Raw genomic sequence first — 27,094 nt, 5'->3', positions numbered from 1 at the left:
CACCTTCCTTTCCTGAGAAACAACTGAAAATTGTTTTAGTAGCAAATTTACTGAGCAATTCCTTCAGTTGCACTTCCTTTCAAATAACTTCCCACCTTTTCCTTGGAAGCTTCTCTCTTATTTTGCAATCTCCATGGTGAGTCCCACCTGGCTTTGTTACTCTTCTTCTCAAAGTCCTCACCTGTCTGTTTTTCATTTTCCCTTTAGTTTTTCAGCCTAGTCTCTGGCTGAAACCTTTTATTTCTGTGCCTGGCCCATCATATTTTTCTCTTTTTTAACTGCTTTGGACCTGGCCACAGAGCAGTATCTAGCAGCAGGTCCAGGACAAGCCAGACCCCAGGAGTCCTAGAAGTGCAGCTCCCACTGCTCAGACACAAACACAGGTGTCAAGGCTAGGCTGGGGAGGGCAGAAAAGATGGCAATCTACACCACTGACACCACTTGGAAACTGGGAGAGCTGCTGCCTGGGAAGAGGGTGTGGCATCAGGACAGAAATTGGAATCTAACTCCATAGGGCAGCCACTTTGCAAAGCCATCTGGTCAAAGCCAGCAAGCAATGGAGCAGGCTCTCAGCTCACAGTCAGGAGAGTCCTTGCACGTGCTGCCTTAACCATGTCAGGCTCTTGTTTTTTTGCATCCCATGATTACTGCTCAGATTATGCTCTCCCTTCCTTCTCTTGCACTTGTATCCCTCAGGAAAATGTGGTCAGCCCTTGGGAACAGAGAGAGGTTGGGAAAGAGGGTCTAAACCTGCTCCTTCTCCCAGTCTTGGGAGGAGCAGGGAACTCAACTCCTCCCTTGGTGCTGCACAAGCCCCTGTAGCTGAAGCAGCACTGCTCAGTTTGCTGGCAAAAATTCATCTGGCATTATTGGCAGCCACAGCACAGACTAAACTTGATTTTCTTGATTCATGTTCAAGCACCTGACATCCTAAATTTGGGAGTTGAAGGAGGCTAGCAATACTCTTGAAAGAAGCAGGTTGGGTAGACAGCTTTTTTGGGTTGTTTTTCTGTATGTTTGATTGTAAAATCCCAACACTGTCAAATTCTGCCATTTTTGGCACAGAAGATTAAGAGCTGCTAATGTAAGGCTAAGCAAGCAAGTTAATGCTCTAAAACAGAGGCAAAGGTAAAGGAGAGGTAAGGCCATTTTCATACATCTATTAATTACATGCTGCAACTGAACAGGAGTGGAATTTATTAATAGACACAAGCAGGGAGTAAGAGAAACCATCTCCTGTAGATGATTTTTTTCAGAGTCTGGTAGTGCCATTGTGAAGAATCAGGTTAAGGGTTTGGGGGTTGGGTGGTTGATTGCTGAGTTTTCTGTTGGTTTTATTTAGCAAGGAATGAAGAAATGCAGAACTCTGACCTTTACTGTATAAGCACAGCTAGTCCTCAGCACTGGCTACAAACTGAATATCCCAGACAAGAAGTGTTCAGCTAAACTGGAGGATGAGAAAATAACAAACAAGGCATTAATGCGGAATACATAATAAGCTACAACACTAGAGCATAAGCACAGAAATCAAGCACTACTTTATCATGTGTGCAAGATTTGAGTTTTATAGAAGAATTTTGCTATTGAAATAAATCATTCTAAACTTTGAGTCCAAAAATTAAGGAAATTTAGTTTTTTTCAGGCTGCTTTCCAGTTTATCATCCATTCTTTAATAAATGCAATAGCAATAAATGGAAGTGTTTAACAACTAAAAGGTCCCAGTAAATATGCCCAAAATAGCTGTATTTGCTCTGTTTTCCTCATTCCTCTTCACTGTAAAGCCAAGTAACATCACAGGTAGAAAAAGTTCTGTCATGAAGAAAAAGAAAATCCAAAAGAATAATTTCCATAAATAATTTAACTGAAACACATTTAGAACCAAGGGTCTAAACTTTCAGATAAACTTTTTCCTTTGTCATCCTACTGGTTCCCAGTATGTTGCAACATACAGATGGAATCAGTCACTAGTTATCCTTCTAACCTGCCCTCTGACTCATTACCCTTAAAGGATTTTTGGTCCAGCAGAGAAGATTGGTTCATTTTCCTTCCCCCCCCCTTAAGCACCACTCCACCCATGCTTCCTTGTCTTCTGCTGGGATGAGGAGAAAGACCATTAATTTTTGAACAGCTAAATTCTCCTACCAATGAATCCTTAGCAGGCAGCAGAAAATGAGAAGCAGACTACTAAGACAACTGTATTCAACTAAGCAGGGGGAAAATCCCCATAGCTTCTCCCCCATAGCTTTTGTTAAGCAAATGAGTATGAAACTCTGACAATCTACTTTATGGCCTTTGGCTTTGGTTGCTGCTTGTATTTGTGAACACAACCATTTAACCCTATTTTAACAGAGTTTTGCATTGCTCTGAATGCTATACCCAAAAACCAGCAAAAAAAAAAAAAAAAAAAAAAAGGGACAGCTTTGTTCAGAAAAGTACTGTTTTTATTGACTCAAACTGTATTTACACATCACATTCATATGTTCAATAGTTTACAGAACTCTGTAAAAAACTGACTGGTAAAACTGCAGGAGCCGAACAGTTTCAGACTTAATTTAAGACACTGAACCATGAGTACATTTTAAGATATTTAAGCAAGTGTTCAGTTTTCACTGTCAACTTACATGGCAGTTCTCTGTAGACAAACTCTAAAATCAAAATGAGGTAAAGGGGAAAGGGTCAGATGAAAGAGCTGATAGTTTTGCAAAGCTAGTACTTTGTACAACCAGACTTCCACATTTGACAATGCACTTTGTATGATTCTTTTTCTTTTTGGAAACAGGTCATATACAGGTATAGTTTAGATAAATAATCAAAAAAACCCTTTGATTTTTGTAAGCTTACAGATGTTTGAAAAAAAAAAAACAACCAGTGCCACAAAATCTGTGCATGAATCTGAACTGTTCCAATGCTTGAGAGGCTCAGTTCTGGCATTCCACTGCAGCTCCAATTCCTTGTATGCTTCTCCAGCTGGCAAACAAAAGATGATCACCTTTTACCAGTGAACTGATGATCTCACACACGTACATCAGAAGCAGAACATCCTTATCTCATCCCAAGAGATCACTCTTCCACCCATCACTAATACAGTTTGGTTGAATAAATATTTTTTGTTTTGAAGTACAAACTAGGTGAGTTTGTTTCTCTTCCAGAGTGCAAGTCACCATGGACACACACTTCACAGTTAAAATGGCATCCCTCCTCTGATCTGCCTAGCGACCTGTTCATCTGTTGTCTCCTCTTTTTCTTTTTCACGCTCTTTGTTCCAGTCTTTAAGGCCTTCTGGTAGTGAAGTATCCTCATCCAAGCTTCCTGTACCTTCCACAAATTCTTCATAAGTAGACTTTTCTGCAAATGGTCTTGGGCCAAGCAACTCTAGCATGTCACTTTTATCAAGCACTTCCTTCTCCAGCAGCCGCAGGGCAACCTGGAATAGCACAACAAGTTGTGTCATACACATCAAATACCTAAGATGGACACCTAAGATGGCTGTCCTGTTTGGAGGGCTTTCTTTAGGCACTTAGTTTGGCATCAATTAATTTTGATAGGAAAAACAGGTTGTTCAGAGTTCATCAGATACAAGATTCTTCCCCTTGAGCATTTTTAGGGAGTACAAATACAATTTTATTTTTAATCCTGCTTTTAAGACTAAGCAAAGTGCCCTCACTGTGGGTCACTGTTGTTTTTATTGTTGCTTCAGAACAGCAGCTTTTTGCTTCTGCCAAAAGGCTCCTGATGCAAGACATTAAGTGGTACATGAAAACAAGTTCCCTTCCAGTCAGTGGGGATGGTTCAGTCGGGCTGCTGCTGTGTTACAAGCTCAACAGCACCATAAAATACCAATGTGTGAACACTGCACCAGGGGAGTTTGCAGCCTTGGGTCAGTGAGCTCATTGTTCAGCACAAACCACATTCAATGATCTCTTTTGGGATGCTGACCTGCTACAACAGGATTTATGGAGCCTATACAAAATTGTCTCCTTGTCTCCTTGTCAGTAAGCCTATTGGATGCCTGTCCTAGAAAATTATCTGTTTGCTGTATCAGGTGGCATGAAGAAAGAGAATATGCACAAGCTGAATCTTGCCTGCAGTGAGGCAGATCACAAGCAGCCAAAGGACAGAACAGAAGAAGAGAAAGATATTTTGATTAACCCTAAAAAGGAATTCAGAGAAAGAAAGTCATATGAACTTCCCTGGTTACAAGAGCTTCTTCTGCCCCCCAAAAATTGGGATTCTGGTATTTAATCTCTGGGTTTTTAAGTTTGCCTATCACATCTACTAAACCCTATTTAGCAGGCAGTCTCCTCCCTCCAACTTTCCAAATGAATATTGACCACATAAGCAGGGAGGGATGTTAAATCATGCTTGTGAGATGCTCAGAGGTGTTCCAACACAGAGGGATATTTCTGTTAAGTCTTGTGACACATTCTTAAGATTACATCAAATGGGTTTTGAGCAAACTTCCTCATATACAGTCTCTATTTTAAATCTAAATCAGTTCAATTCAGATTTTGGCTTACCAGCTGGAACTTAGTGGCTAAAAACACTGTAATACTCACCTTCTCCACTTCTGCTTTCTTCTCAGTCAGCAGATTTAATGTCCTTTCATAGGCAATGTTAATTAGTGACCGCACTTCTTCGTCTATCAACCTGGCAGTTGCCTCGCTGTAAGGTTTCTCTAAGACCATGTCTCCTTGGCGAGGGAGATCAAAGGAAATCTGCCCCACTTTTTCATTCATACCAAACTGAACAATCTGAAGAAAAAAAAAAATTAAACAAACAAAGGAGAGATAGCAAGAATTTAGGGTATGTTGAAGTAAATATGGCCAACAAAAAAGGAGAGGAAGAATTTTGCTATAACCTAATCTTTTCCTGTAACATCAACCCTTCCCTGAAAACTCAAGTCTACTGAAGTTTACACACATGCATTGACTTTCACTTATTTCTTTTTCCTGATTAAAGTGAAGGACACAAATAAGACCATTTTAAAGTGGTTGCTAATGGTATGCATAGTGCTTTGCTGTTTAAATTCTAAGATATTACACAAAAAACACTTCAGCCTTCCTTAAGCAGTAAAACCCTTCTTTACCAGAAATAGGAGTGTTTTGCCAATTCAAAATACTTCTAAAGTTTAGCATATTCTACTCAACCATAAAGATAAGCTGACTTAAGTACTAAAGTAGAGGGTCTTGAAGGTTTTTCTATCAAGTCCAAAAATCATATGCTATTCCTCATCCCAAGACACTCCTTTAAAAATGTCAAACAATTCTTATCTTGCTTCACTCAGTACTGAATACTGACTTGTCCGGTTGCCAAATGTGGATGTTTTTAAGTTGCATTTTCCTCCAGCAGAAGCAAGTTCAAACTGCTATTTATTTATTCACTCCATGGCTACTATCAATTTGATGGTTACTAAAGCAGCACTTCTCAGTCTAGCAAGATCCACATAGGTATGACAATGAATATTCAGAATTCAACGAGATCTCACCATTAGAACCAAGTATCTTTACCTGCTTTCTTAATTTTGGTTGATATGTACAAAAGTCTGTAAGTAGACTTATTTTATAAATTTAAAATTGAGCAAGAGTCACTGAAGATCTCATAGCATTAACAGGATATCATTATACATTGCCTTTCAGAACTGAGGTGACAAGAAGCACACCTGAGACTGGGAAGTAGGTGGGGTTTGGGAATAAGCATGCAGGGGAAGACAAACATACTCCAAAACGTCTCTTGCTCCTTGTGAGTGTCTTATGAGATGATACCCTTTGTCCTGATGCAGGAAATGTAGTAACACACCTGTGTGTAGCCCACAGCTACACTTAGGTGAGTCATTGCATTGATAAGATTTTACATTACTCATCTACATTAGTTAACATGATACAAACACAAACCAGTGTCTTAATTCCCATAGCCTTAACTGACATCAAATAGTGCTTTCAAACACAGTTTCTGGATTCAAGTGTAAATCCAAACTGAATCTTCACACTGGGCAACTGTAAATGTAGGATGATATGATCAAATCTGAGCACTAAATTCCATTTTAAAATAAGTATAACAACTCCCACATGTGATCCAATGGGGTCAATGTGTATGTTCCTGTGGGCAGATGTAGGGCAGTAATTGAAGCCTAATGCACAGACTGCTGTTGTGAGACTGAAATAAAATAATTGGCCATCAGCATCTCTAAACAACACCATGTTGTTTACTCATATAGTGTTTTCTGAAACAAGGGTTCTGAGGGATGCACCTGATGAAACTGCATCATAGCAAAATATTAGGTCAGAGATGAAAACAGTAAGGGAAAAAAAAAAGTCTCACTGAAGCCCATACCTGAGCATATGCACTCTGGGTCACCTTCTTCAAGTCATCTTGGGCACCAGTTGTAATTCTTCCAAAGAAGATTTGCTCAGACACACGTCCTCCCAGAGTCATGCACATTCTGTCCAGTAGCTGCTCTTTGGTATACAGATACTGCTCTTTGGGCAAATACTGAGCATAACCCAGTCCTTTACCACGTGGAATAATAGATACCTACAAAAAAAAGTAACAGGGCTACAACTAAACAGTTTTAAAAACCATAAAGCATTATTCAGTTTGACTTAGTTTTTAATACTACAACCTACACCATACTCACCCCTTGAGGTTTAATTCAGACATTATTTCCGTTTACAGTTTTGCCCCCATTGTGTTCTATCCTTAAAAACCCTGGCTAGCTCTAAACTGGGATAACAACTACTAGAATATCTGGAAAAGAAAGGTAAGACCACTGTCATATCTTCTCTAAAAACTGTATCATATTTTAAAAATACCATTTTAATTAAAATCCACAATTCCTTGAATGTTATGCATTGGGCATTATGTACTCTGTAATAGATACAGCATTTTAAACAGTTTAAGGAATTTCCACATTTGCTAATGACCTTTCTTCCATAAGTAAATGATACAATATTTTTAAGCCTGAGATGAGATGAAAAACACAACTATGCAAAACTATGAATATTAAAGCAAGTTGGGGAGATTGGGGTGCTTTTTCCTCTATGTTCAACATGTCACACTGTGAAGCCAAAAGAAAGCAAATTGAAACTAAAATTTAGCTTTCTATATTCCTGAAGTATACCTGTGTAACCTGGTAAGAGTAACTTAAACCACTGATCAGTACTGAAAACCTCAGAGAAAAAGCAGCCCTCATGGAAAAGTTAAGAAAGTAAAAAGAAATGAACCAAAATGTACTCCAAAATTGACACACTTACACTGCTTTTTAATATATTTTAATATCTTCTTAACATTGAGGGGAGAGGGACCACAAAGAAAAAGACGTCCATGCTACTGTTAAAATTAAAAGTTCATATTAGCCTTCTTACCTTCAACAGGGGGTCAGCATGTTCCAAAAACCAGCCTGCAACTGCATGCCCTGCCTCATGATATGCTACTGTCTTTTTCTCCTCTGGCTGGAGTACTTGAGTTTTCTTTTCCAAACCTTTGAAAAATAAATAAATTTGATTAATAGCTTCAGACACAACTTTCTCCTCTGAAATCCTTTACCTCATTTGCAAAGATGGTGAGCAATACTTAAGAGGCCATACATGCGATCCATAGAAAAAAATTAAACACCCCCTCAAAACTTGCAAGTTTTAGAAATTCACATCTTCCAGGTTTCACTGTAACCCTGTCCTTCCTTAGACTTTCTAGTTTCAATGGAAGTTCTTAAATATATTCAAACATTTATATAAAACATATGAACTTGAAAAATCTTTTTCAGGCTAGCAGCAGTTAAAAGCATCCCTAAATCCAAACAGTTTTTCTTCCTGCCATTTTGAAGAAGAAATTAGAGATGTGTCCTGATGAAATTTCTCTTTGTACCCCTTCCTCTATTACAGAAGTCAGCAATATAGACAGGATGTTTCTGTTCTAAATCTCAAGTGTGTTTAGGAGAGAAAGAAAACACCTTGAAGAGTAGGACAAAGATTCAAAAGCATGGCTTCCTACACATCTAAAAAAGGAAGTTGCCTACTACAATTTTTGAGAAACAACTGGTGCTATTCACCTACCTCCAATAACTCTTTCAATTGCTTGCTCAAAATGCTTTTGGTTTATAGCATCTGAGAGATGCCTTGCAGCAATTAAAGCAGCTTCATTACAAACATTAGCAATATCAGCACCTAAAAGAGAAGGCAAGAATTACTGATCCTTTTCAACACTTTTCTCTGAGTTTAGCATAAACATAATCTTACCTACAACTAGTTTGCTATGAACTCTCACTGAGCTTGAAAATTAAAGGTAATGTGTTCTGAAATAGCTTAATTAAGATATATTTAAATACATGTACTATAGTTATAGGCTTTAGGATTTTTCTCATAGGTAGACAGCCAGCAAATAAAGTTGATTACCAGTGAAGTACTTGTTTGATACATCCCACCTTCCTTTTCTGTCTGCAGCAGATTATACTTAAACTAATATATATTTAGCTGCATGCATTTCCTACATCTGAATTCTGTATTGTTCAGATATTGGCATATCTTTACAAGATATCCTTTCACATTACTGATTTCAAGCCCTCCACTTTCTGTTAAAACTATTTGCAGTAGGGCTATTGAGGTAACAAACATCACTGTAACTACCAGAAACATTGACAGTCAAACCACAGAAAACCAGTTTTATATAGACCAAAAACCAGTGGAGAATTCACAAGTGTTGAATTCAGAATAGATGTGAGAACTCTCATTACTGGCTTATAATCCAATTAATTTCAAATCTGTGTTGACCAGTAGTTGAATTCTGCACTGGTTTTTGGTTTTTTCATCCAGAAATAAAAATTCTCCTACAGAACATGTACACAAACTCCACAAAACCCAGGTCTTCTCCAGAAGTGTTCAGAATGAAACAAAGGAAGGGACAAACAAAGGAAGAACACACACACAAGTGTTAACAATCAGAAAACTCTGAATTGCTTGTACTGAAGACAGAAGAAACTCCCTCATGTCACCCTGACTGAAGCTGGGTGAGTGAGGAGTAGAAGATTTGTGAGACCCTCACAAATCTCCTACTTGTTCTAACAGGCAAAGAGAATTTCAGGCTGTGCCAGTAAATACAATGAAATCAAATGCCATCCAGAAGATCAGGTGCAAGAAAACCAGACTTAGTAGGGAAATCAAGTATCTAAAGCATGGAGAATAATAGTGGCATTAGGAGTCACTTACCAGAAAACCCAGGTGTTAGTGATGCAAGCTTTCTTGCTAGGTTGTCTTTATTTAAGACAGTGTCTAATTTCAGAGGTCTAAGGTGAACTTTGAAAATGGATGCTCTTCCTTTTATATCTGGGGGTCCTTTAAAATAGAAGACATTTGGTTTTACTTTTCACACACACATATATTCAAATTGAGTGTGTGCAAGGTAATTACGTGTATAAATAGTTGCAGTGACTTCAGCAGTGTTCTACAAACACAGGATGGTGCAGGCACCCAGATAAAACTTACCAATGTAAATCTGCCTGTCAAAGCGTCCTGGTCTCATCAGAGCAGGGTCTAAAATATCTGGCCTGTTAGTGCCTGCCAAAATGACTACATTTGTGGTTGTATTAAATCCTGTTAAAGAAAAGTGATAGAGAAAAGCTGTGTAAATATAATTTCTGGGAAAAAAAAAACCCCAAAAACAGAAATAAAGACTGCCCACTTTACAGGGTCATGTAAGAACTGAAAGTTCAAACAAATGATCTTAAAGCTGAAAATATTTATATTTATTGCTGCATTGTCCAGCTTTTCATAGCAAACAAGAAAATGGCCTTGGGCTCTGCTTTGTGAAGTACTATATCAAATCCTGCTTTATCTTCAAAACACAATAATAGATTAACTGCTCAGGAAATCACAGAACCAGCATGGCCAGCTGTATTTTTTTACAGACAGACTGGTCTCATTGTGAAGAATTTTTTTGACTATTCAACTATGACAAAGAGTTAGGAGATACAGAATTAGGGTTCTTTTTCTCTGAATGAATTTTAGTAAAACATCAGGCTGCAGCAAGGTGAGTCACCACGCTTTATTTTAGGAAACAAGGAAAGAGAGACAATTTGAATTTAAGCTAGAATCCAAATCTTGGTTAGCAGGTCTGAACAAGCATATTCTTTCCAATATCCATGTAATTATAACACAGTATTTGGCATTAAATACTCACCATCCATTTCTACCAAAAGCTGATTGAGTGTGTTCTCTTGCTCACTTTGTCCTCCAAAGTTGCCCCTCCCTCTCTTCCTCCCTACTGCATCTATTTCATCAATGAAGAGAATGCACGGGGCATTCTTGCGAGCCAGAGCAAACAAGTCTCTAACCTTAACAAAAGAACAGAGAATGGATCAGACTGGTTTGTAACTCTTTTGAGCTGGGGGGTGGGGAGGGGCGAGAAGAGGCACATCAGTAACAGTATCCCTATAACTGGGCATGGCTCTGAACAAGCATTCACGCCAAAACCTTCAGCCAGCCTTCAAGGCAATGATAAGTTACTTAATTCCCCTCCAAATACTCATTTGGAAGTTAAATTAGCTTCTAGAAGTCTAGAAAAAACATCCAGGACATGAGCAGATGGCTGAAATTTTTTTTTTAGACTTTCATATTTTAAACAAGGTATTACCTAACTACTGTGTTTACACACATGCATTGTGTAGTTGCAGCACAATCTGATTTGAATTTTATTTACAACATTGCAATGTTGCTCTGCTTGCAAACATATCAGAAGGACCTCATTAAAACCAGTTCAGTGAGTTAACAGATCTACAACCGAAGAATCCAACTGGAGCAAACAGGAAATGAAATATTAATGGAGAATTTTGATCCGAGTGAGAATTAGATGCAGCTCAGAGCTTTACTACTTTATACATTAGTGATGCAACTACAGAATGCTTCTCTGATGACAAAAAATGTACAGCACACATGAAGAGATGCAAATTTTGGACAGTAGGCTGTATAACAGAATTTTTTGAAAAAAATACAATGAAGGAACAAGATAAACACGTGTCAGATGCTTCAAGTGAATTCTCTTTTCCCTGGAATAAGCAGAAATCCAGAATCACACAACTATATTCAGTGTATATGCACTATGGAAATTAAAGGTTTCCATATGCATATACACTAAAAAGTCACCAAAGAAACCAAGGCTTGTAAATAGTTTTAGGTCTAACACACTGAATTTACAAATGATCAATTTAACATCATTAACAATTGCCTTATTTAATAAATTAATAGGAACTGAAAGTAAAACTCTCTCATATTTTTTTTTATAGGGCATCAGAAATTATCAACTGTGTTGAAACCTTGATTCCCAGCCAAAGTTATATCAACAGAATTCACTGGACAGTAAAAGTATTTTCATAGACCGGTACAGAAAAGTTAAGTCACTTTGCTTTGGGGCATTTCAGGTATCTGTTGACAACAGAAGTCTGAGTATCACTATAATTTTAGGATACCTAATACTTTCCCAAACTTTAATTACCATAAAACACCATCAGTAACTTGTTTATAGCACTTCATGTGTTTTTAGTGAGCTTTCTTAAGACAGTTAAGGCAGAAAAGCACAAAAAAAATATTAGACATATATCTGGTTATTTAAAACACCTGATCATCAGAAATCAGTTATTGGACTCATATTTCAATCAGAAGCTTGTCTGTCTTAGACAACTCTTTACAACTAAAAGTTTCAAACTATAAAGAGAATAAAATTCTTCAAATAAGTAGGATTTAGAGGAGGAGGAGGCATTCCCATAGCTGCAGTCGAATGAGTTACAGACTTCTGATCCAGCTAGTAAATGTCCTTCAGATCAGAGCTTAAAGAGTGCTGTTTTGTGTTCTCAAGCACCTGACAAGAGGCACATCCTTAATGGCCTGAAACCAGCTAGTGAACGGCCTTAGTAACTTTTATTAAAGGTACACTGGTGATTTTTGAGTTTAGACACGCATCTGACATCACTTGCAAGAAATCTACATAGAAGAAACAACTTCAGCTGTAATCAACCCATTTGTCTCCCAAACCTGACAGCATCCTTTCAACAGCCAATACTGAAAGAAAAGAGCAAGGCCAAAGACTTACTCGTGCTGGACCCACACCAACAAACATCTCTAAGAACTCTGAGCCATTGACGGTGATAAATGGCACATTGGCTTCTCCAGCTGTAGCTTTAGCCAGAAGTGTTTTCCCAGTACCTGGAGGACCTGTCAGAATTGCCCCCTGCAACACAAACAGGTCTATTTTCCTCATGAAGAAAACATAATATTAAGCCTATGAAATAACATGTCAATAATATTGAGCCCTCTGGCTTTTCTTTCACCACAGTCAAAATCATGCAAGGAAATAACTGAAGATTAATCCCTCCTTTAAAGGAGCAAAAGGAAAAACAAATTAGATACAACACTACCATGCTGTCTTAGAGTTGCAGGAACAGTGTTTTCTTTGACTGACATATTAAGTAAGAAAGGTATGTCATCAGGTGGACTCCCCTGCCAGCACAGCCAAAAGGCAATTCTGTAATAACCACTTGCAAGATTGCTGTTATACCTATATGTGTATCACTTCTGGTCCACGTGAACAGAAAATGTATTCCAAAAAGCAAGTCTCCTGGCACCACAATTACACTGGTGGCACTCAATGCTTACTTATTTTTTTTCTGATTGGAAGACAGAAGCTGGAAAGCACTGCATATGTAAACAGTCCTAGTACAGTTCAGAATACTGAGGACTACTAGAAGAATAAAGTCTAAGTCATCAATCCCTTACCTTTGGAATTTTTGCTCCCAGATCCTCATACTGTTTGGGATTTTTCAGGAAGTTAACAAACTCCATTATCTCTAATTTGGCCTCCTCACAGCCAGCTACATCTTTGAATTTAACATCTATTTCATCCTTAAGGACTTTGGCAGTAGTTTCACCAACACTGAAAAGTCCACCCATTCCACGCCCTGCCCGACCCAAGCCTGCAGGACCTCTTCTTAATGTGTACAGCAATGAACCAATAATCAGAATTGTAGGCAGCAAACTGAGGAGAAATGATCTGTGGAGAAAAACAGACAAAAAAAGAGAAACCTATCACAAAAATCCATTACTGCAAATAACACATATAAGATGTTGGTTCCATTATAAGCAAATTCAGGACTAATACTCTATTAACTTGTAATGTTTGTACTTCTGCAGGTTGTTCACACTGGGAAACCATCAAAATAAAATTGAGAACAAACTGTTATACTTATAGTTGCTTGTTTTTAAATCAAGCACATCAAGTAACATTGTTGAGTTTTGCAGAGGAAAAACTGCATTACCTAATAAACAGAAGTAGCTTGTTTTTCAGAGGTAAATTTACAGGACTAATTATGTAAATGGTTATATTCTCAAAGTAAGTTGCATTAGGTAGCATATAGACAGTGTATCCTATTACTTCAAGCAGAAATTTCTCTCCAGAATACATGCTCTTCTTCCCTTAGGTCTTTCAGCCTTTTACATTTTTTTTCTCCTTTCTATGTTTCCATTTTCATTTTCAAGGATACAGATTTGCAGGGGGGAGAGAGTGGTTTCTCAGGGTGGGGTTTTTTGTTTCTGTTTTGTGGTTTTGTATTTTTTTAATTATTATTCATTGTCCATTGTCCTCCAGCTTCCTAGCACAGCTCTGTAAAAGCCCAAAACCCTAACACAGTCCTCTTTATCATAGTATCTGAGCACTGTACAGATTTTTCTGTGAAACAGAACAGTTCAGCAAACAGCTCACAAGACGTTCCATCCACACTCGGCAAAAACAAAATGCAGAAAAGAAGGACAATCATAAAGCACAGGATTTCCAGGCTTTACAGATAACCCACATTCCTGGGATAAAGAGGAAAAGAAGGATTTTCCCTCTACTGTGCTATTCAGCAGATCCAACAGGGAACAGCAGTACTTTGATTATATATAGCTGCTCTCTCCTGTTTTCTGTGGCATTCCTGGGGCAGAGCAATATATACCAATATCTCTATGAAGAACAGACACTGAGGAGGAAACAATCATAGCTGTGGTCAGGAAGAGGGATTCAGGAATAAAGGTCTGTACAAGGCTGAAAAAGGCATAGGAACTGATCTACTTTTCCCAGTCTGTGGTGAGAAGCCTCAGTCCAACATGCAGCCTTTTCATATAAGTGCTGCATTGCCCTGACCATCACTTTTCCCCAGGTTTGTTTAAATAAGGGCTCAACAGGTTTATTTATGGACCATCCTTAAGATCATGCTCCATTATAAAGAAACAGAGACATGAGGCAGGCAGTGTATAGAACAGGGAAATAAAAACCTCTGTCTGAAGTTGCAGGATTGCCCAGAATTAAGGCCACCATTTTTCTTGTTGCCACCAAGACCAACAGGCAGCAGCAGCAGCACACTGCAGTAAAACCAAGACATTCCCATGCCTCCAAATCAAAACAAATACCCCCAAGTACCAAGTATGTAAACACAAGAGAGGCAGTAAATGAGCCATTTTCATTAGTCACATGAGCTAGTACACCCAAAGTACAACTTCCTGATGATAAAAAACCTATTTGACAGACATCAGCAGGAGTAACTTCTAAACTGCTCACTTAGAACCAAAAAGAAACTAGTCCTTGGGTTACAAGATTACGTTTGTCTTTTAAGCCATTTGAAAAAATACATCAGAGAAGCAATTTTACTGTCTTCTAAATAAGGTCAATGAAATTCAGCTACATAAGGCTAATACAAAGAACACAAATCTAGTATCAGAGCCATTATTCCCTAATGGGAAGCAACAATGCTGTAAATCTAATATCAGTACTATTTTTCTCAACAATTAAGAGCATGATCCATCTTATCCATCTTCCAGTTTCTGTTAACAGGCAGATTAATGTGATCTACTTAATCACCTATTTCCTACTTTTTTCCAAGGCCCCAAAATTTAACTTATGCTTAGTTTTCAGCCAAAAATTGATGCTCAGCCAATATACTGTGGTTCTATGATATAATCTGTCTGCCCAAAAATCTACATGAGCATCATCTCTGGAGCTCTACTGCTGTGCCTGGCTAACTCTTGCTCTAGTAAAAGTCACTGGGAGGAAAGGCTTAAATGAAGAAAGGAGTTACAGTAAAACATTTATATAATAAGAAGCTATATTTAGAGTAAGAGGATATGGATTTCTTCATAGACAAAGTACTGAACAGCTTCTCTTACACATAACACTCAGAAACAAACCGAAGCTGATTGTTATTCTGATAATACTGCCACCTAGTGAAGCATAAGGTATACGCATTACAAACCTACTTCTCTGCTGTAAACACAACCAGTTTTTTTACCAGAGACTTTTTAAAGCAACTTCTTACCCATCACTCTCTGTTGAGTAGACTACAGGCAATCTGTTCTCCACTTCTATTCCCAGATCTTGCTGCACAGTCTCCAGATTCCGTTCAAAAGTGTCCACACTACCGATATTAAACCAGACGTACTGCGAGGAAAAAAGCAGGGATGACCAAGTGCCTCTCTTATTTCACCTTCACTACAAGCCAGCTTCCTCTAGTCTGGTAATTCCTTGTGCATGTGTTAGATTTGGACCAAGTTTAAGTTGCCTTGTCAAGTGTGTAACTGGTATAAGAGGCACACAACAAATCTGAAGCCTCCCAACCTGAATACAATTGTATCTATCACTTTATCACGCAGAGATGATAAATCCCAATAGTTTCAGGGCACTTTAAAAGGATGGAAATCCTGGCATTTTCTCCAGAAAAAAAAACCAGAAGGGAGTAATAAACACACCTTTATAAGGGACCTATATAGTCAAAATGATACAGAGCACTGAACCTGGGAACACAGCAGTCATACAATTTACTGTTTCATTCATTTCATCACAGACCTTCTGATTAAGAAGGTTTTTGGTTTTCTTAAGAAAAGTTTTTGCAGTTTATACTAGCTTTAAAGTCCGCTGTCTTCACAAAAAAAAATTTAAAAAAGAAAAACAAACAAAAAACCAGCACAAGTTTATCACAGACCAGAAAGAAAAATCCAGCCATTACTTTCAAAATGTGTTGAGATCTGGTCAAGAAAATCTCCTGTTTTGCACCATGACCTGCCTGACTTGTCCCTCCTCACCCTAACATTGAAAAAGAAAAACCAGAGCAGTTAACTGATTGGGAAACAAAGGCAACTGTTTGCATGTGGGCTAAAGAGTAGGTGTATAAATAAGCCATAACGAAACCCACTGATTATGTAATTGCTGCAGATTTCACTTTACCCAGGAGGGACTTGCAGACCTTGTTTCATAAGGACAGTTAAGAAAAGCTCCGCCACCTAAGAAGAGGTAACTTGATAAAGCTTTTCTAATGCTTCTTTGAATTTTCTATGAAAATTTTATATATTTTTTAATAGGTCTCTGCCACTGGGTATCATTCTTTGGAAAACTTTCACCTACATCAGTCGATTCCTCACTGTGCTACTAGAAGAGCAACTCCATGAAATAAATACTTTGGAAACAAACACATCTCTTTGTTTTCTCAAGTAACTGGCTAAAAGCAGTCTGGAACAGAAAAGATTCCTAGGTATGTGGACTTAAGTCTGGGATTTTCTTGAGCAGATGGAAAACAGCAGTTAAAAATACAGAACCTTCAGTAATTTGTTGCTCTTCCTGTTTAAGTATCTGTATTAAAGAGCACAGTGCTGGAAATGAACTACTTGTCATAGTTTAAAGGTATCTATGGCAAAACAACTGATACAGTAAAGTGAAAAACACACAATGTAGGATAATGTAACAAGAAAATATGGTTTTGATTAAGAAATTATTAATGATCCAGACCAAGTTTCTGCCTCAAACTTTACATAAAAAGACTGTTTTACTGCTTCTAGTATCTCATGTACATGTATTAAAAGTCTTTACCCATTCATGAGGAGACTTTCCAGGAACAAAGATGACTCTAACAAAGCGCTTGTTCACCACTTCAAGTCTGTCCACCTGTAGGAGGAGAAAAGAACAAAACCTGAGTGAAGAGTGTACAGTCACTGTGCTTCCACCACAGCTTCAGATAACAAATGTGAATCTTTCTGTTTTCCACTTAGGGGACTACAATTAATCATGTACATCAGGAAAGTTCCACAGTCTACAGTTTGCCATTAGGAATCATGTATGTAACCAGGAAAAAAGGAATACTGGCACATAGGAATTTAGATTGGAAGACTGACATCATATCCTTTTCTCAAGTAAGAAAACCTCAATGCATGCATCAGCAAAAATCAGTTACAGTAAAATAGTTAAAACAGTAGTTAATTGTCTCAGTGGTCAAACACCAAAACCAGTAAGTTAAGTGATTCCAAACTCTTAGAGCAGCTTCCAAAACAAACCAAACTGAGCAAAATGAGGGAAATCTGAACTTTGTTCTTATAACTGTTTTCCCTACTAGAAAGGGCTTCCTGTGCTACAATATTAAATACAGTAACATCAATTACATAGAAAAGTATTTAGCTGGGGTAACAGATACCATATAAACCTAGGAACTGTGCTACAGTTTTAGCAGCTATATACCATTAAGATCTTTTTTACAGGTCTCCTCCAATGGTTAGATTCTTGGGTTTGACAGGGCCTTTTTAGAAGTCAAGTAAAAATTTTTCCATGTTTTCTTCCCTTTTCCATAAAATAACTGGTTTTAACATTTTTAAAGCATTTAAAACTAGCAATCTAGTTTTAGAAGTTGGGCCTGAACTGCACACAGGTTAGTAAGGTTGTTCCCTGAACTCTCTACATGTGGCCGTTTCTGGTAGAATTGAAGGAAAACGTGAGCTAAGAAGTCACTCTAGAACTAACCTGATTTCACACAACACTACCTGAACACCTTTGTTTTCAAAAGCACATGACTCCAGTATTGCTGTCTTCTCTCCACCACTAAGGCAGCCAACAGCACTTGATAGCCACACATTTAGTCTGTCTGAATATCCACACTACATCTTACAAAGACACAAGAAACTTGGTTTTGTGCAACAGCCTCCTTTCACAATGCTTTTCTGCAAGGAGACTTCAGGCTTTGTTCACTCACACACAGCTAAACGAATATTTTTACAGATTTAAATGTCTTACTGCTTCAGAAATTTAATCAGTATGAGTTTTTTCACAAGATGTACAAAACCACCAATTTAGAACAGGACTGATTGTAAGACAGACTGGGCAGAAGCATACAGAGCAGCTCTGCAGAGATCAGTTAGAAAAGAAAGGTAAGAGACACCCTGTTCAGCAGCTTACCAAAGTAAGGTAATGGAAGGTTAATTTTGTGTTAACAGAAAATCCCTCTAGGTCTGAAACCTAGAGGACAAAGCAAACCAATGCTTTCCTAATCTGTAAGGTGAAGCTACAAGCAGGGAGGGAGCAGAGCAAAGAACTCATGGCTCCTGAAGTGGAAAAAGCCTGTGCAAGACACAGTCTCCTGAACTTCAGGGCATCACCAACCTATTACTCCAAGTAGGGAAAGCTGCCAAGCTCTACAGAGAGATAGGATACTGATGATAAAATTGATTGCTCCAGTAGTGGCTCCAGGTAAGAAAAAATGAGAGGAGAAAACAAAGAGAGGAGGCTACTTTACAACACAGTCAGGCTGGTGAAGGGATGTCAATGTACTGTCCTTGAAAGGATTCTTCCATTCCTCACCCATCCCCTTAGGTTCTCACTGCTGCTTCTCAGATTCCCCAAGGAACTGATTTCAGATATGAAAAACCTTTTCTTTTCAGAGGAATAGGCTCATGCAAGTGATAAGGTGAGGAGCAAACTGCTGCCAAAGGCAGCTGGCATGTCTCTTTAAGCCATTATGTCAGCTTACCTGTACTGCAAAGCCATACCCAGAGAGAGTGGGGCTACACTGCCCCAGCACCCACAGGAGTTATCCAACCAAAGCTTTGTCCTGAGTTGCTATTCCCTCTCCTCTCTTGAAATGACATAAATCTTCACACATCCATCCAGAACATCAGATCTAGGAACTGATTTAAATGAAAGCTAATTCTTTTCTCCCTTGAAACTTACACTGAGCCAGTTCTCACTCTACAGACACACAAACACAAGCCCAACTGGGGAGGCAGAAATGAGCATCTTCAGCACTCTGATGTTTCACATTGATTCCCCTCCCCACTCACCAATCCTTTAGAAAGGTAGCTGTTGACAAAGTCTTTCCAGGTGATTTCTCTCCCAGGGACCCTGAAGAAGAAGTAGTACACAACCATTGTCCAGAAAAAAGAACTTCCCACTACATACATCCGAAACTCCCTGACATCCCATGGAATGTCACCCTAGGAAACGGAGAAGACAAAAAAATAAATTAGAGTCTGTAATACAGTAAGCACATGGGAAACAGGTTCTGGTATTTCTTTGCAGCTTCTATTCCGTGCCGTCAAGGTTGCCACAGAGAATGTTAAACAAAGGTCTGTTTTGTTGTATGAACACACTTCAGATATTTCACACAGAACTGAGGAATTACAGCAATAGAAATTCTTCAAGTGTTTTACAAACAGTAATTGAAGAGTTTTGATCCATGAACTACTGTTTTTAGAAAGGAAAAAAAAAATCACATGACCTTTCTGCCTCCATTCTAAAACAATCATCCTTGGTCTCCAGGAGTGCATGCAAGACCAACAAAAATAAAGGAAAAAACTAACAGAAGAAAAAGACCAAAAACAAAAATAAGAATGAAAACCATGCACCGAAAACATTCTTTATATACATACAGGAATATTTTATATATTCCTATACTGTCAAGTGCCATCATCTTTGTGTTACACCTGGCAATAAATGGCAATAAATTTCAAAGGGAAACTCACATAAGTATTCCATCAAGGTCAGAACATGTAAAAGCAAACTACACTTAATGATCATTTTGTGGTTAGAAAATTCTCCAAATTGCCACTGAAACAGAACATGAGACCTTTAAAGGTCTGAGGGTCCTCTCTAAGAATACTGACTACTAGCAACCACATTCACACAGCTTAAACTTCATTAACATTCCTGAACAGAGGTAGATGCCCCTGGAGTTATGCACAAAATAGTTATTCATGAAAGGCACTGAGTGGGGAGCCATCTAGAGCCAGTTGCCATGAAAGGCCTGGCACAGGAGGCTTGAGCAAGATTTGGGCAATCAGAATATGGCTTTAAAAAGCAAAATCATGCAAGGTTATTTCATGAAGACAAGATAGTGACATAAAGAAAGATATTTTAAAGTCAAAACCTTCTGTAATCTGGTCCACCAGTTAGTTTCTTCTTTCTTGCCTCCTTTTTTTCCACCACTCCCACCTCCTCCACTACTAGTTCCACTGGGTTGTCTGGAAGTAGTAGCTTGCTTTGTTTCTAAAAAGAAAATAAATTTACATCTTATGCTAACCTCACATTACCTTTTATTAGTTATATTTAGGAGATGTTATGGAAAATATACTAGTCTGCAATACTACAATAATTAGATGATGTGAAAAACAGCATTTTCCATGAAAAAAAACAGATATACAGTCCATTAAATGGCAGAGAGACAGTTATGACCAGAAGAGAGGGCTGTTAACTTATAATTGAGGGACAGCACTCCAACAGAAGCATAAAAATAAATACTATTCCAGAAGATGAACATTATTTTGCTTTCATATCATGTATAATAAAAACATACCAATTTGCACTTCTAAACTAATCTGGTACAAATACATCTTCCCTGAAAAATAAAGAAAAAACCTAAAACCCAAACTCACAATTGTTATGCCAAATTTAATGAATACACATTCCACAAAGAACTGAAGTCAAGCAGCTTTTTGTACCTTTTGTTTCTCCAGGTGTACCTTTAGTTCCATTAGATTTCTTCCCATTGGGAAAATACTTTTCAAATCCTATGGAGAAAGAGGAAAGGAGCTCACAATTGGTTTTTATTTTACAATTCTTTCATCACACTTCAGTCATCACAAGCTGAATGTATACACCAGCAAAGAACCTAGGAACACACAGGCTGCAAAACCAGCTTAATTCTTGTCTTTTTGTTGAAAAGCTCTACCTGGTCTCCATAAATAAATCTGCTGTGTTGACAAGAGAATATCACTTCTATTTAATAACCTGAAGTAAAGCTATGTTTTAACCAGAGATAGAGAAAACTAGGTCAACAGAAAGCTCCACTGCACAGTGTTGAGCAAACGACACTATTCTTTAATAGCTCCTAAAAATCCCATAAATCAAATGTTCCATCTCAAGATTACAGGCTGGTTAGCACAAGAACTGGCTTCCTCACAGACAATAAAGCTAAACAGCACATAAGTGCAGTCCTCAGCAAGGTATGCAAGCAGTCTGCTTTGTTTCACAAATCAAAGTTAGAGTCACCTTTGGGAGGTTGAGAGAAAAGCCTTCTGCAAGCAGCGATTACACTTGCCAAAACAGTGCTTCTATCAGCAGTAACTCCAGGGGTAACTTGGTCACAGAGCTGAAAGATGAAAAAGAAATATAAATCAACAAGAACACAACACAAAAATCTTCAAGCTCTCTAGTATAGCCTTGCAGCTAGTCAGACAATACTTTACAACTGGAACTTTACAACAGATATTGTAGTAACTGCTGTATGCTGGAAAGTAAGACAACAATGGAAAAAGAAAAGTTCATCAATTGAGTAATTTCTACAGCAAGGAAATTTTTATTCTCGTTGTTAAGAACCGAGTTTCATCTTACACACAAACAAAACATTGTTCATTAAAAGAGAAAAATCAAGCAGAAAACACTACAAGCTATGAACATTAAATACACATTGATTTCTATGGGACATGTTTAATGATACCAGCCAAATGACATTAAAGTGCAACATTAACTGTAACTGTACAAGCACGATCCACACAGTACTCAATCATGTTTTGTCTGCAACCTTTTTTCAAATAATTAAGAAGTTTTAGCTTCTGAATATGAGAGATCTACTTGAGTCTAAAAGAAAGGGATATGGCAGACAATGCTTATATCCAGCTAAGAAACTAAAGAGACAAGGAATCACAGTTCAAAAAGAAGATCTAAAGCCCTATGTGGGTAAACATCCAGTTATAAAACCACAACAAACCTAAGCCTTAACATGGCTTGTTCTGGTCCTTGCTCCTTGTTCTAAGGCTGTTTACTGTTATTCATCATTTAAGTGCAATGAGGGAAAATTAAATTTTTAAACTCACTAATTCTTAATAAAATTTTGCTACTAGAGCTGAATACTTTAAAAAAGTGTAAGCTGCAATTTTATTCAAGAAAAATCATATCTGATTTCTTCAAGAAGGACATATTTTAGATAAAATCCCCTTCATAAGCTTTTCCAACACTTCTGAGAAACAAAATATTATCCATGCCAAGATTTCCCCACAGACTGACCTTCCTTCTGCCTCCACTCCCTTCCACCACATAAAGGCATTCAGCTTCCTGTTCGTTTTGATTGGAAGCTATTTACCTTAAGAGCCACGGAAATAGCAAAATGCAAAAACCAAACACTAACTGAAAAGTAACAGGTCCTGAAAACATGACTCCAAGTATCCTTGCAAGACAGCAAACATCCATCTGGGACTAACACCTCTAGGACTATTTCGGTGAAGGGAAGCTCAGTGCTACAGTCAAGCTACAGTGGCTGTAAACAAAACCTGGTTTTGCACATTAAAGATACTTTTGATTACTTGGTTGCACACGTAGAAATACCCTACATGCCATCATTCATTAACTGAATGCTGTAACTCTACTGAAATCTTCTGTCTGGAGCTTCCCCTTCCACCCCTTATTAAATGATGAAATACATTAGACCTATTTCAAGCATCCCTGTAGTTCCACCTGCTGGTACAAAGAAGAACACCAAAATGTTCTCATTCCTTGCTTCAGCTGTGGACTGAGCTAAGAATTCTTGGGCTGCTTCATCAAGATTAGTTTTGTGCCGCTGCGTATCTCTAAATAAAATCTGATACTGAAAATCCAAGAGGGGATTTCACTGATTCTCAGAAGCATGTGCAGGGCAGACAGTCTAGAGAGAAGCTAATGTAGAGAACAGCTACATACATTTCTGTCCCATACATTATGACCTCCATCATGAGCAATTCCATCTGTGCTCCTAGAAGTTTTAGGACAAGTGGGATGCAGCCATGTGGGCAATAAAATAAAAAGAGCTTGCCACAGATCATGTATAGTTCAAATACAGACAGGGAGCAAATGCTGCAGCAACTGACAAAACTCAAAGAAACAGCAGGGTTTTCTCCTATGTCAGTGGTCCCCTACAACATACAAAATTAGGGACTTAGTTCTTCTGCTAACTCAGATTACTTTTTATTTGCAAAGACACTGGAATATTCTGAATGTTACTCCAACTTAGACAAAACAAATGCTCGTGTTTAAAAGAAAAGTTTAAGTAAGCCAAATCTAATTGCCTGGCTCAGCCAGACTAGCACAGGTTTACTACAGAATTAAGTTATAGTTTAAGTGAAGGAGAGAGAAGGGTAAGCAGACAGAGCTTTGGGGCAGACCTGAATAACGGGATTTGCTTCTTGTTGGATTGTCTCTACAGATCCTAAATTCCATGAACACACACAGTCACCTGTCAAGTTAATATGCAGAGAGCTGAGTGCTTTGAAACTGCTTTCTGAGAAAAAGGAACAAGTGACTTCATGGCACCTTCAGTGTCACCTGACTGCCTCGAGAAGAGATGGCTGAGAGGGGACCTCATTATTGTCTTTAAGTATCTGAGGGGAGGGTGCCAGGAAGGTTGATCCAGGCTCTTCTCACTGGTGCTGAGCACAGGACAAGAGGCAACGGGCAGAAACTGACACACAGGAAGCTCCATCTGAATAGGAGGAAAATGTCTTTACTGTGTGGGTGACTAAGCACTGGAACAGGCTGCCCAGAGAGGTTGTAGGGTCTCCTTCACTGGAGATATTCAAGAATTCTCTAAAACACCAGTACAAAAACTGATCATCCTGATACTGAGTCTGTCTGGCAATGGGAATGCCACAGTAAGTTTAGCTGATACAAGCACACCCACTGCCTAAACAGAGACAAAGCAAACAGAGCGCATTTTGACTGGATGCCGTTTCAGGCTTGTATACCAGGAAACTCTTGCCAAGTATCTCCCAGTCAGAGGCAAAAAATTTCACTACATGTTAAAAAAAAACAACAACCAAAAAACCCCCAAAACAAATATCTGATTTTTTTTCTTTCGGGCAAACCTTGTGACACCATCCTAAAAATCAAGACTTTTTATAATGTAAATAAGCATTTACAAAATACACAAAGGTCAGTTTTAGAGTTAAAATAACCCATAAAATGTTACTAGCCCAAGACCACAAGCAGAACTACTTAAAAGTTTACAAAACTGAGGCTACACAAAGCAGGAACAGAAAATCCATTTGCTTAGATATACAAATAGGATAGAGAATCCATTAATTCTAGAATGCTGGAAGTTTCAGCTTTACCCATTATCAAGTTCCAAATCAAAGCAAAATTAAACCAAAAGTCTTAATTATCTAACAGCCACCAAAATATTACATAAGAACATAATGGGAAGAGGGGACAACACACAACAAAAAGCTGGTAAAGAAATCTACCTTAATGCAAGTTTTTTTCTACATGGGCAAATAGTGATAGGACAAGGGGAAATGTTTTTAAACTAAAAGAGTAGAGATTTGGATTAGAAATTAGGAAGAAAGTCTTTACTCCCAGAGGGTGGTGAGCGACTGGAACAGTTTGCTCAGAGAAGCTGTGGATGCCTGGAAGTGTTCAGGGTCAGACTGGATGGTGCCCAGAACAACCTGGTCTGGTGGGAGGTGTCCCTACCCATGGCAAGGGGGGCTGTAACTAGAGGATTTTAAGGTCCCTTCCAACCAAAGCCTTTCTAAGGTTCTATGATTCCAAGCTACTCACTTTTTCTTACAGAAAGATCAGTTTTTAAAAAGTAATGGCTTTTATGGAACACAGATCCTCATTCTTCTGCCTGCAGGCAAAGCCAGATGCTAGAATGAATACAAAGTCCCCTTCCTAAGATTGATTCCAAATAGGAACTCTTTAAATTCTGTTGAAGGTAACAAGAATTAGCTTCCTGAGAGATCAGCAGCACTGCTGACAATGCTTTATTTATTGTTGAAATGATGTTCAAAAAAGCTCTGATCAAAAAAAACCAAATTCACCATTAAAAACAAGCCACATATTCATGCTGACAACAAAGCTAGTAACATCCTTCTGTGTGTATTCCTCTCACAGTTACCACTGTCTTAGAGATAACCTTCACAGCTATAAAGCTGTGGCTGTTCAGCACTCTATGCTACAGGAAAACAAAGAAAAGCAAGATGCCCATGAAAGGAAGAGGAATTAAGCATCTTCCTTTTCCCACAGGCCTGTCATTCCCACAGCTGTGTTAGAGCTGTCCACAAGGGTAATGCACATCTTGTAACAGCTGACAGCACAGGCCATTTTACTAAGAATGAACACACAGACATCATGCTTTACCAGTTAGTACCACAACTGCAGGTTCATGGCATCATTGCACTGTGCAATCCCACGATGCAAACAACCAGGCTCCTCTTTTCCAGAACACTGACACCCAAAACAAACTGCTCAGTCACTAATATTTAACATTTCAGTCTCTCACCCAGCCCCAAACCCACCTAACACAACTCATCACCCTGAGAAAGCAATGGATGGACTTTGGAATCAGGTGGGACAAAGCACCTGGAAAACCAGTGGGAACCCTACTCTATGAAGAGAAGCTGAGAAAGCTGGGGCTGCTCAGCCTGGAGGAAAGTTGCATAGAGAGCTCACAGTTACCTCACAGTATCTGAAGTGGGTCGACAGAGAAGCCAGAGAAGGACTCTTTATCAGGAACTGTAGTGATAAGACAGGAAGAAATGGGTACAAATTCAAAGAAGAGAAATTAAGTTAGATATCAGGAAGAAATTATTTACTGTGAGGGTGGTGAGACACTGGAACATGTTGCTCAGAGAAGCTGCAGATGTAGTGTTCAAGGCCAGGCTGCATGGGCTTCTAAGCAACCTGGTGTAGTGGGAGGTGTCCCTGTCCATGGCAGAGGAGTTGGGAAGAGAAAATCCTTAAGGTCCCTTCAATTTCCTAACATTCTAAGTTTCTATGAATACCGACGGGGTGCAGCACCAGCAGCAGCTCTGGGATGTCGCCTCCCTCTGCAGGAGGACTCTGCTGCAGGTTCTCCAGCACGGAGCCGGCTGCCGCTTCCAGGCCGGGAGGCGCGGCACTCCAGCCCGCCCGCTCGCTCACCCACCCTTGGGCCCTCGTTCGCCGCCGCCCAGAAGGGCCGGTACCGAGCAGGCCGGGGCTGTCTCCTCCGGACGGGGTGATGACGAGCCGGGGAAGGCCGCGGGCAGCAGAGACGCGCCCGGCTCCGAGCAGCGGGGCGCCTTTCCCCGCCCCGCGGCCGCCCCACCGCCACCACGGCCCTCCCTCGACCCCCGGCCCGCTCGCTGCTCACCTGCGCCAGGCAGGGCCTGGCCCCGCCGAGCAGGCCCCTCCCGCAGAGCAGCTGCTGCAGCGGGGCCCCGGGCAGCCCCCGGCGGCCGCCGCCGCCCCGCGCCAGCAGCAGGTACCGGTGCGCCATGGCCGCCCGGACCCGCCGTCACCGCCGGCCCGCGCCGCCTGACGTCACCGCGACGCCGCGTGCATTTCCCCTACGGCCGAAGGGCACACCTGGCCCCGCCCCCTGGGGAGACCACGCCCACGTGATGGTCACGCTCCGTCTTATGACCACGCCCATCGTCGTCACGGCAGGAGCCCCGCCCCCTGGGGCGGACGGGTTTCTCCGAATGCCGGAAGCCATCGGGTCAGGAAAGATGTCCGGGATCATCGAGCGCAGCCTGTGACCCAGCACCACCACGTCAACTAGACCATGGCACCAAGTGCCACGTCCGAGCTCTCCTTGAACGCCTCTAGGGACAGTCACAACACTGCCTCCCTGAGCAGCCCATTCCCATATTTAATCACGCTTTCCTGAGGAATTTCTCCCTAATGTCCAAGCTGAACCTCCCCTGGCGCAGTTTGAAGTTATGTGCTCTAGTCCTGCTTGCACGGGAGAAGAGACCGACCCCAGCCTGGCCAAAACCTCCTTTCAGGCACTTGTAGAGAGCCGTAAGGTCACCCCCGAGCC

General features: G+C 39.7%; 1 protein-coding gene across 5 annotated transcripts; it reads right to left on the bottom strand.

Moving 5' to 3' along the window:
- Nucleotides 1–2,419: 2,419 nt before the first annotated feature.
- Nucleotides 2,420–26,655, bottom strand: AFG3L2 (AFG3 like matrix AAA peptidase subunit 2). 5 transcript variants are annotated; one of them, XM_054653319.2, is made up of 18 exons: nucleotides 26,423–26,654; nucleotides 25,747–25,803; nucleotides 21,310–21,409; nucleotides 20,760–20,828; nucleotides 20,189–20,307; nucleotides 19,104–19,256; nucleotides 16,870–16,944; nucleotides 15,326–15,447; nucleotides 12,756–13,029; nucleotides 12,073–12,210; nucleotides 10,168–10,321; nucleotides 9,474–9,581; nucleotides 9,198–9,323; nucleotides 8,049–8,159; nucleotides 7,362–7,477; nucleotides 6,331–6,531; nucleotides 4,557–4,751; nucleotides 2,420–3,424 (listed from the first exon to the last, which is right to left on the bottom strand). In XM_054653319.2, the coding sequence occupies exons 1-18, from the start codon at nucleotides 26,546–26,548 to the stop codon at nucleotides 3,182–3,184; spliced, it is 2,487 nt and encodes an 828-aa protein (XP_054509294.1). In that variant the 5' UTR covers nucleotides 26,549–26,654; the 3' UTR covers nucleotides 2,420–3,181. The 5 variants fall into 5 exon arrangements, with proteins under 5 accessions (XP_054509294.1, XP_054509372.1, XP_054509576.1 ...); XM_054653397.2 differs by lacking the exon at nucleotides 26,423–26,654 and adding an exon at nucleotides 25,884–26,015; XM_054653601.2 differs by lacking the exon at nucleotides 8,049–8,159 and having other exon boundaries at nucleotides 26,423–26,655.
- Nucleotides 26,656–27,094: the final 439 nt, after the last annotated feature.

This window comes from Agelaius phoeniceus, chromosome 1, assembly GCF_051311805.1.
Source record: "Agelaius phoeniceus isolate bAgePho1 chromosome 1, bAgePho1.hap1, whole genome shotgun sequence".
Lineage (NCBI taxonomy): Eukaryota > Metazoa > Chordata > Aves > Passeriformes > Icteridae > Agelaius > Agelaius phoeniceus.
This window is presented reverse-complemented; position numbering and strand designations above follow the sequence as displayed.

What these genes read in the sequence shown, in the direction of transcription:
- AFG3L2 (XM_054653319.2), bottom strand. Translation starts at nt 26,548, where the DNA reads ATGGCGCACCGGTACCTGCTGCTGGCGCGGGGCGGCGGCGGCCGCCGG. An exon ending in CCAGGCCCTGCCTGGCGCAG is followed by an intron (nt 25,804 to 26,422) that starts GTGAGCAGCGAG and finishes TTATCACTACAG; the next exon opens with TTCCTGATAAAGAGTCCTTC. An exon ending in AGAAAGCAGAAGTGGAGAAG is followed by an intron (nt 3,425 to 4,556) that starts GTGAGTATTACA and finishes GTGCTATTCCAG; the next exon opens with GTTGCCCTGCGGCTGCTGGA.